A 13,584-nucleotide genomic window follows, 5' to 3' on the forward strand; every position below is an offset into this window, starting at 1 on the left:
GCTCTCCTCGCTCTGGCCCTGCAGGGGGTGTACTGGTCACGCGTGGGCCTCACTCCAGCAAGGCGTGTGCAGGGGGTGTGGCAGCAAGCACACAGGGTAGGCGTGTCCAGGCGGGAGGCGCAGGAACGACTTGGGGAAGCCCCAGAGCCCGAGCTAGTCAGTGACCCCCCCACCCCCCAGTCTGATCTGTCACTTCATGCTGGGGACACACTGTTCTGGGTGTACGTCTTTGTTGTAATTCAAGGTCGGCGACATGAAATGAAAACCTGTCTCAGTCACACAGACGTCACCATAATGTCAGCAGCACATTGTGGAGCAGAGATTCCGGTGACTTCCCCTCTGTGTTCATGCAGGCCGGGAATTTGTCGCTTTGCATTTCAGCTTAAGTCGTGCTTGAGGGTTCTGCAGCTCTTGGAACAATCAACTCTCATGTGACAAGGTCCGAGGTCCCACGATGCAATGCGGCACTCAGAAGCACAGGCAGTGCAGTGCGAGTGGAAAACATGCTAAAAATCCCAGAATGCAGTACTTTCACATTGAGGTCCAGGCGTGCATTTTGTAGGACGTTCCCACCGTATGGAGGTATGGAGAGAATGATGTCATCACAGCCTCGCGCCATTTCTGTTGTGCTGTTAACAGCTCATAAAAGCACCCAATAAATGCAGCACCAGTTTGGTGCTTCCTGTTCACTGGAGGGACATCACACGATGCACTGGACAAAATTACCGTGTGTGTACGTGTTGCACGTGTACATGCGTGTGGCCCTTCTGACTGGATCCCATATCCTCACTTGAACCCTGGGTCGACAGCCCCCCTCGGGTGTCTGAAACCCAGCACCTGGGGGGGGGACTCAGGCAAGTGGGTGCGAGAGAGAGAGCATTCCTCAGAGCTTCATACCTCTTCCCTGCAGGCAGATGATCTGCCCAGATGGTTTCAGTACTCTGCTAAGCCCCAAGATCCAGAAAAATCCTGCATTTGAAAGTAAGTAATGTCATAATGAATGGGTACACGTCTAATTGCGAGGTATGCTAGCTTGCAGCCTGAAGAGTTTCTGTAGGCGGGGTCTATATGTTCTCGAAGTCCTGTGTGTATGCAGCGTGTCTTTGTGTGTGTGGATAATGGTGCAGGCTCTGTCTAACGTCGTGCCACAATGACGACACTGCACCAACACCCAGCACCGTGACTTATGGCTGATTTATGTGTTTATTTATTTATCCAAAGCAACGTATATTTTTGGGAAGGCAGGGTGAGACTGGCATGGGTGAAGGGCTCTGCTTAAGGCCACAATGGTAAAATCTCACTGCTGACCCTGGGGTGAATTTCCAATCACCGGCACGGTGTCCCCACGCTCTAGTTTGCTGGCTGCGTCGCATGAACACCTCCCTGCCATTAAGTATGTGCGTTTGAGCTCTGCGGACAGCTGGTTGGAGCCCAGAGCAGCACGTCGCTCTGTAGGGGTGACTGCTGTGGTTTATCTGCTCTGTGGGACTCGTGTGAGGATGACCTAAGAGCAGCAGTGTTGCTGAAGGGTGAAGGAATAGGTATGAAAAAGCACACCGCCCTTTGATGCAGACTGCCCAAGTGATGGTATCCAGGCCTTAAGGTGTCGAGCAGGCATGCGTTTGCATCCTGGCAGACGTGAAGGTAGCGTGCTGTTATGTCAGCACAGGAAAGGACGCGAAATGTGAATCAGAGGCCGCTCAGTGGCTGTAGCGTCGTCAACACACTCCGTCACACTGTTGTGGTTTCTACATCTTTGTTTGGCGCAACAATGTTGGGCAGGACACACGTGGAAAAGAGCTGAACGCAAACAAAGGTGGACACGCCTTCTCTGCTCACGGCTCGCAGGCACTGCTCTTACATTTCTTCATCGGAAATGCATGTTTTAATGACGTAAAACCAAAATCTGCATGGCCTGGTCAGCATTGTGTGTGACCATTGAAGATGGATGGCAGGTTATCTTTGTATAAATTATGTAATGGACCAACCTGTCTGTGACCTGTATGGTCCACAGTGTGTGTCTTAGAGGAACATCTACCCCTGTGTTCTTTGGAATTAGGGGGCAGGTTTGTGCAGTTCTGATTCTTTACTGTTCTAGTTTGGCTGTTGTCCAGCAGGTGTGATGGCGTGGGTGGGGGTTGGGGGAGGCGGTGATTGTGCTTATTGGCTTAGTGGTGAGTGGCTTTATGTCTCTTGGCATCAGCTGCACAAGTAGGTACCAAAAAGAGACAATGGCCCTCTGCTGAGGCATCAGGATCGATGTCCCCCCCCCCCCCACCCTCATGAAAGCTGCTCCCTCCAGTCTGCCTTTTACCTGGAAGAAGGACGTCAAAGAGCCCCGCTTTTACGAGCGGATCGGTGTTTTGTCTTCCAGACAGACAGATATTACTGCGTCAGCAGGAGCACTGTCAAACAAAAGATTTGGCTCTGGGGGTTAAGATCGATGGTAGGATTGAGGGCACGCTGTCCTCCACGGAGACAGAGGAAAACAGAAACCCCACTTGGAATCCAGAACATCCTGACATCGGGGGTGAGGAAGCCCTTGACGCTCGAGTGCAGATAAAACTGGCCAGTGACGTAGGCTATGGAGGCACGTGAGAGGTGCCGCAAGTGAGCCAGTGTCACTCCAAAGCACATCAAAACAGAATAAAACCGATAAAGTCGGAGGATACAGCTCACTAACAGTGAGCCTGCTGTTCATAGATGAGTTATAGGATTCAATCCAGCCTCTCCAGCTGTCATCATTTTGGGGGCGGTATGTGGCTAAGTGGGGTTAGAATGTTTGTGATCAGAAGTAGGAAGGTTGCTGGTTCAAATCCTTGAGCTGGCAAAGCAACTTCACTATTGGGACACAGAGTGAGGCCCTGAACATACTTTTTGGATAATAGCGTCTGCTTAACAAATACTGCGAGGCGTCTGGTACAGTGCTGGGGTGAATTCCAGTGGGATTTACTTGGAATGTGGATGTGCCCCGCTCTGCATACAGCAGTGAGGTACCTGAAGTGCAGACAAACACAAGACAAAGTGCGGGGAGATGATGATTTTCACCTCCATCACCCAAAGGACGTGGCAGAGCTGCCATCTGCCACTGTGCCTCACCGGTGTGCTGTGTGCTCTTTGCCCACTCTGGAAGGTCAGACATGTTCAAGCCGGGCCCCGCTGCCCCTTCAGACCCAACAATCGGCAAAATAAATTATGATAAAGGGTCAAGCTGGAACAGGGCAGCGATAACAGAGGTTGGAGCTAATGCCGGAGGGGGTGGTTATGGGGGGGGAATTCCTGAGTGTGGCTGGGCCACTCCCCCACGGCTTGCAATCCCTCATCACTCCCTTCAAATCCAGATCAGTGAGCTAAACCCAACTTCCTGCTGGTAGGGTGCATGTGAGGGCTCGGAAGGAGGGATCGGGGCACATCTGGATTTCCCTCTACGGAAGCAGCTGTTTTGATGGGTCTGCCTGCACCCCCGTCTCCCAGTCCTCTGCTTATACTGTTAAGGAGAGCGACGTGGTTGGAACTGCACAGAGATGAGTTCATTCTCTCATGCTGCACTCAGTGACACGGGCCGGGGTATGTTGTACTGAAAAGGCCGTCTGAGCGCAGAGCATTTGATCTGTAGGGCCAGTTCATCAGGCTGTGGCAAGGTGGGCAACTGAAGGAGCCTGTAGAAGGTTGGGGACTGAAGATCGGGGACTGTGAAGGGTCCTGCAGAAGGTCGGAGATTGTGAAGGAGTGTGCAGAAGTGCCTTCGTTTGCCAACATGCTCGCAGAGTGCGTGCGGCCAGTGCCCTCTATCCTGTGTTTTTGTACAAACATATTTACCCATAAGTACCCAGTGACTGCTCAGCCAGTTTGCATGGGAGATAGGAGTTATTGGAAATAAGGAGAGGAAAGACTGATGTTTCTCGGGGATGTTATCATGATCCTTCTTACTAAAAAGATAAAGAGCTCATATTTGCTGACTGCCATCCCATCCAGGGTGTACCGTAGCCTTGTGCCAGATAGGATAAGGTAGGATATCCCCTCCCCCAAGGTGCTGAACAGTTTAAGCAGTTACAAGACTGATGGATGGCATTTGCTGAAGGCACCAAGAACTCCAGTTTTGATGATGGATATGAGCTCCGGAAGACCGGCACTCTTTCCAGTCAGTGGTGAGGGTCTGGCTCAGCTGCCCTGTCTGCATTCTGATAGGCTGCGGGGACACATCTGTCAGCGTAGCTGCAGGGTAACTATAGGAATGTAGGGCTACATTCACCACCACCCCCCCCCCCAAAAAAACATGCATTTGTGTGGAGCCCCCAAAGTTTGAGGCCCCTCCATCAGCCACAGTCACTACACTGGGGGGTGTGGGGGCCCAGAAATGATGAACCACCCCTGCTATTATGTTATTGTATGTGTGCAATTTTACAAGTACAAACAAGAGTTTGTCACACTTGCAAAGACAGCACAAGTTGGTTCTCAGCCATGATTAGTCCATGTGGAGTGTCATGGCCTGTGGGGGGCGGGGTCAGTGCATGCTTCTGGGCTTAATTCTCTGCTGTCACCCTGGGATTATTGCACTTGGCCCCATCGGGGTGACTCTGGATCTGCCTGCCTTAATTTGTAAACTTGTGTGTTTTTTTTTTTCTCTAAGTCTCTGATTGCATGGCACTGTAGGCCTCCTTGGGCTGGTTGGCTGGCAGAACTTTGCTGTAGGTATGATAAGAAGGTGTAAATCAGCCCCGAAGTCAAACCTGCCGTAATTCCTCAGAGCTGAATAAGCACCCTACCTTTGATGTTCCTGCTGGGCCCCACATAGCTTGCAGGATCCAACAGGACACTTTATGTATCTGTCACATCCTGTTTGTTGTTACGAGCTGGCTGGTTTGCCAGCAGCATGTTCCACATTCCCTGGTGTGTGCGTGTCACTCAGCCACTCCTGTCTTACTTCACACCTCTTAAGTCACTTTTACTCCAGTTACTCCCTTGCTACATGGAGACTTTCATGTATTTTGTTTTTTTTTGTATCCTGACTCCGTTATCTACTCCATAGAACAACCTGGTCTTGAGCTGCTCATTTGACTTCTGTGTGGCCATGATAAATTGTGACTTATCAGATCTCCTTGGTCATCCCTCATGGACAGCCTTGTCGCACGTGAATGTCCTTACCTCCACTGCCCTTATTTTGCTACTCAACTGTTGTAGAACAAAACTGATGCCAGATTCCATTCTGAGAAGTCTCTACTGCTCCAAAGGAAACCCAACTATCCACAGACAGAAGGTTAGGAATGTGCTGTGCAGCTTCTATTCCCTTCACAGTGCTGTGGAGGAGAAATCTGTCACACAAAACCCAAACAGCCTGTGCTGTTCCCTTCGCAGGAAAAATGACACGTCCAGCTTTTGTTTGGCACTTCTTACACCTATGAGGCTTCTTCTTGTAACAGCTACTTCTCAACCATGTTGAGTAAATTGAGACATCATTACTGTCTGTGTATTGCACAAAGCACTCAGCTTGTATTGGCAAATAGTTCAAATTCAAGCAAAATCACATCTGCTTCGGTTTTCGATAGATTTAACCCAGTTTCAGCTGCTACTATGTCTGTATTCATACGTTCTTTGTACACGCTTAGGCAGTGTCATTCAGATCACTGGGTTCATTTCGGTTTAGCCTTTGGTCGAAACAACCAAGGTATAATCAGTCTTGAAAAGGACCAAGTAAACACGTAATTATTACATCTGGGAATTTCAAAGGAGACCATTGAGCCAAAAATCAATGTAAAAGGAGCATGGTATCAGATGACGTTGATGTCCTACATACCAATGGACTGGGCGCTAAGGGCAGGTTCTGGGCCTGGTTTCTATGTTAATGCAGAAAGCTCTTCAATTCTTTAGTAGTTGGCTGATGTGACCTCTAGACAGAAATAATATACCTTTCCCCCATTATTTAACTACAAAATAATTTTGTGTAATAATAACCCAGTAATTTCTTCTTTCTCTCAGTTGTTTCAGGTGGTACAAAAATTCGCCAAAAGAATTCAAGTGCTTAAAGGTGTTGACATGTGAAATTTACATTAGTTAGGTAATGGACTGACACTGAAGTCCACAGTTAGAGCACGCAGTATTTTTTTCTAATGTCCTCGTAAGTCTGACCGGCTCGCCAAAGCCGCTTCCGTACACTGGTTGCCGCCTAACGCGCACCGCCGCGCCCGTCTCTTCGCTAGTTTCCGCTACGCAACCGCTGCGTCGTTTGCGCTTCCTGCCCGCTCTCCCCCTTCCCCTTCTGGCTCACAGATCGCGTGGTGCAGACAGCAAGACCAAACCGGTTCCAGTGCGCACCCAAGGGCCGGTTTCAGCTGGTGTGTTGTCCTGGATACGCCGACCGTATAAATACGGCCGTTAGCACTAAGCAGTTCTTTACTTTCATCCAGAGTCGGGAAGCGACTAGTGTGGTGCGCTAACAGACTTAACCAGTTAGGAGAACTGTATATTTTTATTTCCAGATTTCTAGTCTAATGGATAAGTGTTGTAAATGCTTTTTAAGGTAAGTTCCACCAAGGCTGTTTTTTGTGCCCTATTTCATTCGTAGTCGAATAAAAGGAGAAATACGCGGTCCATGGATTGCTGTTAAAAGTATCAACGGTGTTAAGTAAGGTCGCTCCGCGTGAGGCTCGCTAACTAAGCGCCTTTTCCGTTCCGCTTCGATGCCGGAGGTCTTACCGACTGAACAAAGAAGCCACGTTAACGTAGCCGGGCCAGATGGGCGGCTACACCGACCTAAGTTTGCTGTTACCACCTTATTTGGTTGGCCATTCGTGCTCGGGTGTTCGTTTTTTGTCCCAGTTAAAGGAAAACCCAGGACTTGAAAGTTGAATTTAATTTCGTTAACGTATGACGAGTCAATAGTTAGTCTGACTAGTTAATGAAGACCGCATCATCGCAAGATGGCCCATTGGCTGCTTTTCGGAGAATGTCTTTCGCAAGTGTAACCCAGACCTCTTTCAGAACTGACACATTCATGTAAGATTTTCTTAAAATCATGATTACTGATTTTTTTTTTTAACCGGTTAGCGTCCCGTAACGTGCTCCGAAATTAACTAAAGTGCTGTTCTCGAGCTTCGTGTATCGTATTGGTTAGTTCGCTATAGGTGAATGTGTCGCGTATGAGCCCATTGGCCTCTTGGCATGGCAGTCTTCTTGCTGCTTCACGCCCTGCCCTCGTATTGGATGGTGGATGCCGTGCCGGAGGCGGACCTTAATTCGCCGGTATGGCGTGCGCGGAGAGGGCCGCCCTTCATTCATACCGCAGGCCGTATTTCAGGACCGGACTAGCGATGATGTCAAAGTATTTGACTCGCCGGATTTGTTCAAATCTGCGTACGGCGTTCCGGTAGCTGGCTTTACGATGTCGACATCGGAAATAAGATACAGATGGGCAGTTATTTGAACTTCCTGAAATGTGACGGCTGCTTTAAAGGTGGCACTTTCCGTAAAAATCGTCGTATTAAGGGATACCGGAAATGTATTGGATGCCCCCTCAATCCTTATTGTATTTACTGTGAGGATTTAATAAATGACTAAAAATGACAGCTATTTATGACTGCTTGTCCGGTCGTCAGTTACCTCGATTTTTTTCAGATTTAATGTGTACTAAGCACTCTTCGCCCCTCTAACAGAACACTCGCTTGAGAAAAGGGCACACTTGCTACTCAGCTGGCTTCGGCTTTGAGTCCTATCTGAAAGGCTTCAACTTCACTGGTGAACCCCCTTGGCGTTCCTGCACTTGAGGCTACTACAAAAATCCCATCTCTCTCGTGTCCAGGTTGGTATTTTGGTATAAACACAGTCCAGTGTTTACAGCATTGCGGGACCACTGGTTGACACAACTTGTCCCATATTACACTGCTGTTTAGTCTCCCCCCCCCCCCCCCCACTCCAACTGTGACACAAGAATTTCACTGTTCCCTTAGTACATGTGACAGTTAAATGAAGACAAACCTTTAAACTACAGTCATTAACATGCAGTGCTTCCACTTGGGTTTTTTTTGTACATTATAGTGGTGGATTCTAAAGTGCTCTGACCTATTCTCATGGCTGTATGGTGGTGCCTTTTTTGTGTTTAAACTTGTCTGACTTTCTCCCCCTCCCCCCCCTTCTGCAGTTACTTTAGGTCTTGAGAAATTTCTGTTACAAAATGGACGTGCTTAATGGATTTGCTGCTGCTGACTTTGACTTCACCTTCCTGGAGGAGGGTTTCTCTGCCCGGGACATTATGGAGCAGAAGATAAATGAGTCGCTGCTCTCGGTAAGTCTGCCGCCTCGGATGCCAGTGGCCTGCAAGCCTTCTGTGCCACTGCTGGTTCCTTGGTCTGCGCCGCTGCCTGGTGTAACGATGCCCATTGGCTTCTCTCTCCCAGGACGATAAGGACGCCTTTTACGTCGCTGACCTAGGGGATGTACTGAAGAAGCACCTTCGCTGGTGTCGTGCCCTTCCCCGGGTCACGCCTTTCTATGCTGTCAAGTGCAATGACAGCCGTGCAATCGTCATGACTCTGGCCTCCCTGGGGGCCGGGTTTGACTGTGCTAGCAAGGTGTGTGTCACTCCTTCATTTACCATCTGCTTATGGCTTTTTTTCTTTTCTTTTTTCAACACTGCTAGTTTAGAATCTCATGACTCTTAGGTAATCTCTTATACCATCTGTGTTAGGTTTGTAACATCATTATTGTAGCCCTAGCTACTTGCATGAGGTGAAAACTTCACTTAAGGTGACATCTGCTTCTCTGCAGACTGAGATTCAGCTGGTGCAGTCTCTGGGCGTGGAGGCTGGCAGGATAATCTATGCCAACCCCTGCAAGCAAGTCTCCCAGATCAAGTATGCTGCCAGCCATGAGGTGCAGATGATGACATTTGACAGCGAGGTGGAGCTCATGAAGGTCGCTCGATGCCACCACAATGCTAAGTGAGTGACAGGCATGGGGGTCTCCCCTTTGGCGTTCCGATGGCCCGTGTGCCCTGTCATTCTCAGCTATCACACAGTGATCCCTAGTGACCAGTCTCCCCCCCCCCCCCCAGGCTGGTACTGCGCATCGCCACCGACGACTCTAAGGCCAAGTGTCGGCTGAGTGTGAAATTCGGGGCCAGCCTGAAGACCAGCCGGGAGCTGCTGGAGAGGGCCAAGGAGCTGGGGCTGGACATCATTGGGGTCAGCTTCCACGTGGGCAGCGGCTGCACTGACCCGGAAACCTACACCCAGGCCATCTCGGACGCCCGCTGCGTCTTTGACATGGGGGTAGGTATCTGCTCTTGCTATATTGTTACCCCTGCAGGTTCAAAACTTGTCGTGGGACAATTTGTGTATAATTATGGTATGTTTCTCTACAGGCTGAACTGGGCTTTAACATGACTCTCCTGGACATTGGTGGGGGTTTCCCTGGCTCGGAGGATGCCAAGCTCAAGTTTGAGGAGGTGAGTGTTCAGCTGTGACTCCCCCAGGCAGCTCAGTCTGGCCTGTAGCTTTGTTTGAGGCTGAATTGACTCTGGTTTTGAGGCTTGATGTTCTAACAAGGCCCTTTCCCCCTCCCTCCAGATCGCAGCTGTGATAAACCCCGCACTGGAGAAGTATTTCCCCTCGGACCGCGGCGTTAGAGTTATTGCTGAGCCTGGCCGCTATTATGTGGCGTCTGCTTATACACTGGCGGTCAACATCATTGCCAAAAAGGTCATCAAGAAAGAACAGTCTGGTTTAGATGGTGAGTGGTTGGTCTAAAGCAGGTCTTCATCTGTACGTGTTGTTGCCACCAGCATGTTCCCTCATGCTTCTCTTTTGCTTCTCCAACCAGCAGATGAAGATGACAGTACCTTGATGTACTATGTGAACGACGGCGTTTATGGCTCCTTTAACTGCATCTTTTACGACCACGCCCATGTGCTGCCAACTCTGCATAAGGTGAGCGGCTCAATGTTTGAGTGCTGATGCCCTGCCCCCCAACTTCTAGTTGTTTTAGACATGCTTCTGCTATTTGTGTTGAGACTCACTGGGCTGTCCCCCCCCCCCCCCCGCTGCAGAAACCAAAGCCGGATGAGCACCTGTTCTCCTGCAGCATCTGGGGGCCGACGTGCGACGGCCTGGACCGTATCGTGGAGCAGTGTGTTCTGCCGGACCTGCAGCTGGGTGATTGGTTGCTCTTTGACAACATGGGTGCCTACACTGTTGCGGCCTCCTCCACCTTCAACGGCTTCCAGAAGCCGGACATCCATTATGTGATGTCCCGTGCTGCTTGGTGAGTCCCCGCGTGACCAGTGTGAATGTCTTTGTCCCTCGCAAACCCCTGAGCTGCAGGACACTTTCTTACTGGCTTCCCCGTCTTCACCAGGCAACGGCTGCAGCAGATCTGTGCCCAGGGCCTGCCCGATGCCCTGGAGGAGCAGTGCTCCACCAACGCTACGTCCTGTGGCCGTGAGAGCAGCCTGGAGATCCCGGCCAAGTCTTGCTCCACCCGTGTCCTCTAACTGGGTGTCAGGCAACCAATTAGTGAATCAAAGGCCAGTTACTTACCTTGGAAGGGTGTGTCCTTGTTCTGGCACTCTGTATGAGAGGCAGGGACCCCCTCCTAGTGCTCAGACACATTTGGGTTTCTTGGGTTTTCTTGTCTATGCTGTAGGACAGGGATCAAGCAGGATTTATATCCAAATGTGATCCAATGTTACTGCCCCCCCTGCACTGGGTGCCCTTGGGGAGGTTGGCCCTTCAGCAAATGGCTGCTACACACCTATTTAAATCTGATCTCATCTTGCATATAGGCACCAGCCTCCCTTTCACTTTGGGTCTTTTCCTTCATTTTGTCATTTTATTTAAATTTTAGTGTATAAGATCATTTAAATGAACTGATGCATTGGGAAATGGATATGAAAGAGATGGGGTTGCACATAGCATTGTGTTCCTATGGAAACTTTTACATTTTTGTAATTTTTTAAAAATAAACTAGACCTGGATTTGTGTGTGTTCATCTGTTGGGGGGGAAATTGGGGCTTTTGTTCTGGAACATCTCAAGTATAAGCTCACTTCTCCAATGTTCCCTGTATTCTGCTGCATTGGCTGCAAGTTATGGTCCCGGCTTGCAGAAGCTGGTGTAGGACTGACTTAAGAGCTGATGTTACTCTGGATTTCATGTTCGTTCAATCACCTGAAGAAGCATAAAGTGGCTTATGCCTGGATTGAATTTCGCATTGAGTTAGACCGGTTGTGCAGGTCTGCTAAATTGGAATGTGAACTGTTTGAATGCTTAGTGTGTTTGGTACCTCTGGCCCTTATAGCCCTTCTGGGGCGGGTCCCTGCCTGGCTCAGTCTCTTTGCGGCTGTCCTGCACCTCATTTGATAGGATATTTTCTACCATAAGTAGCAGGTTAATTGAATGTTTCAGAGAAATGTAATCTTCGAATCAGCTTCACCTGGTGTGATGCAGCACATTAAAACACAAGTGCATTGTTTAGAGTACAGGGTGCAGTGGAGTTCTGTGCATCAATTTAAAGAGCACAGCTGGGAAGATCCTGATATAGTATAACAATTTAAAACACGCAGGTGTGTTTAACTGGAAATGACCCAGTCGCTCCACCTAGTGTGAAATTCCAATGACTGCGAGCCATTTGCCGAGGTACCTGCTATACACTTTAAAAGTCTGTGTGCATTTAGGACTCAAAAAGCACCCTAATTCACACCGCAAGCTTTGCAGTGTTTGATATACCTGCATCTTTCCATGCTGATCCTTGGGTGAGCGTAAACTCTTATGAAATTATCTAACAAGTAACTCCATCCATTTTTTGTAACTGCTTATGCTATGGAGGGTTGCGGGGGATCCAGAGCCTTCGGGCGCAAGGCAGGAAACAACCCATGATGGGGCACCAGCCCATCACAGGACACTCACACTATTCACACATACGTACATCTACGGGCAGTTTGGTAACTCTAATTTACCTTAGCATGTGGGGGGAAACCCTATAACGGCATAGGCAGAACATACAAACTCCATACATGAAAACCTAGTGGAGACTTCAACCCAGATACCAGAGGTGTGAGGCAACATTGTTCTGCATGCCCCCGTGACAAAATGTATGGCCATCCTGTATCCCGCCTAAATACACATGCTACTTGTATCTTAAATTAATGTATTATTATTATTATTTACATTTCTATATGTGAGCTAAAATGTGCGCTGGGAACAGGCGAAACGCAAACGTGAGCCGGTTTTCTTGACGGACTCTTAACGCGGGTGCGCCGGGTAGCTTCCGTTGCTGAAATGCGAAGTTAATGACAGAAATGAAATAATCAAGCTTGTGGAAGGACAAGAAATCGGAGTGAGTTACATATTTGTAAAAACTGTAAAATGTGACTGCAACGCATTGCGTAAATAACCTATCGGGTTTCAAAACTGGTAAAATGGCTGCAAATCTAGTGTAATACTTGGAGAACATAATGGTCAGATGCACCCCCCAACAGAACAACTGACCCCAGTCTGGCCCCCCAGTTGAAATAGTCTAGAACCGCCACTGGTGCATCACTGCAACATTCATGTGTTACGAAACCGGTGAATAATAATGGTTTGTTAACCTCGACAAAGGAGGTTCACCAGGAAACGCTACTCATCCCCGGGATGTTGATGTGAACATGAAAAGTTGCAGATTCAGGAACCACTGAAAGAGGGCGCTATATACACGCTCAGTAAAACTAATGAAAAGAGACTCAGAGTTTTTATGGTTCAAGCAGTAATATAGGTTCATGTATATTTTATGGTGGTTCCACAAAGACTATTTTTCATCCTTTTTATCAGTGGGGAGACCGTAATCTAATAAAGAGAAATAGCGATTCACCTCCTCACGGGCCCACAGTGATAATATATGTGGTGCCCCTGTATTGACCCCGGGGGAAGGGGTGCAGGATTCCTTTACAACTTGGGGTCAATTTTCCTGTATCCAGCTCCTCTCCGTTCTCTGCGTGACAGTCCTGACTGCTGTTTAAGGAGCAAAATGAAGAAAATGTAGCACACTGCCATAGAAAAAAATCATTAATAATAATAATAATAATTAATTAGAATAGACAACAGGATAAAAAAAATGGCAAATTGAACAGTCTCATATTTTGGGTTTTCAGCAATACCGGTAGAAGCAGGCGACTTCATGGCCGACGCCCCCCACCTCTCCACCACTATCGCATGGCTCTTCTGTCATGGCCCCTCAGGGCCTGAGTAGCCTGCTTCTCAGGCCACGAGTCAGCTAATTGTTGGGAATGGTTTGCACTGCACGCAGGTGAAATCGGAGCCCCAGAGAAGCTGCCGTCCCAGGCGCTCGCCTGTATCGCCTTCGGAATTCACCGTAATTGGTTTTCAGGGCTTCTACACAGCGATGCAGACACAATGCGTGCGGTTACAGCCCTGTCCGCTAGCAGGTGAACTGCGGCTCCCTCCGCTGACGCTCCCTGGTACACCATGTGGCGGCGTATCTTTCACTCAGCGCTCACGGCATGAGAGAACAAATTTTACAGTTTCAGCGCCCACCTCCCTGTTATGATTGCAGGGCATAGCTAATGTATCTTTTATAAGCACAAGCAGATAGCAGGT

At 48.9% G+C, this 13,584-nt stretch overlaps 1 protein-coding gene across 3 annotated transcripts; it reads left to right on the plus strand.

Moving 5' to 3' along the window:
• The first annotated feature begins 826 nt into the window (after positions 1-826).
• On the plus strand, positions 827-10,966 carry odc1 (ornithine decarboxylase 1). 3 transcript variants are annotated; one of them, XM_023834734.2, is made up of 11 exons: positions 827-981; positions 7,650-7,795; positions 8,135-8,278; positions 8,391-8,564; positions 8,761-8,933; positions 9,047-9,263; positions 9,356-9,439; positions 9,561-9,723; positions 9,814-9,920; positions 10,040-10,254; positions 10,348-10,966. In XM_023834734.2, the coding sequence occupies exons 3-11, from the start codon at positions 8,168-8,170 to the stop codon at positions 10,481-10,483; spliced, it is 1,380 nt and encodes a 459-aa protein (XP_023690502.1). In that variant the 5' UTR covers positions 827-981; positions 7,650-7,795; positions 8,135-8,167; the 3' UTR covers positions 10,484-10,966. The 3 variants fall into 3 exon arrangements, with proteins under 3 accessions (XP_023690502.1, XP_023690501.1, XP_023690503.1); XM_023834733.2 differs by lacking the exon at positions 827-981 and adding an exon at positions 6,156-6,517; XM_023834735.2 differs by lacking the exon at positions 827-981 and adding an exon at positions 6,157-6,517 and having other exon boundaries at positions 9,817-9,920.
• Positions 10,967-13,584: the final 2,618 nt, after the last annotated feature.

This window comes from Paramormyrops kingsleyae, chromosome 14 (assembly GCF_048594095.1).
Source record: "Paramormyrops kingsleyae isolate MSU_618 chromosome 14, PKINGS_0.4, whole genome shotgun sequence".
NCBI classification, from domain to species: domain Eukaryota; kingdom Metazoa; phylum Chordata; class Actinopteri; order Osteoglossiformes; family Mormyridae; genus Paramormyrops; species Paramormyrops kingsleyae.

What these genes read in the sequence shown, in the direction of transcription:
- odc1 (XM_023834734.2), top strand. Translation starts at nt 8,168, where the DNA reads ATGGACGTGCTTAATGGATTTGCTGCTGCTGACTTTGACTTCACCTTC. An exon ending in CCAAGCTCAAGTTTGAGGAG is followed by an intron (nt 9,440 to 9,560) that starts GTGAGTGTTCAG and finishes CCCTCCCTCCAG; the next exon opens with ATCGCAGCTGTGATAAACCC. An exon ending in AGAACAGTCTGGTTTAGATG is followed by an intron (nt 9,724 to 9,813) that starts GTGAGTGGTTGG and finishes TTCTCCAACCAG; the next exon opens with CAGATGAAGATGACAGTACC.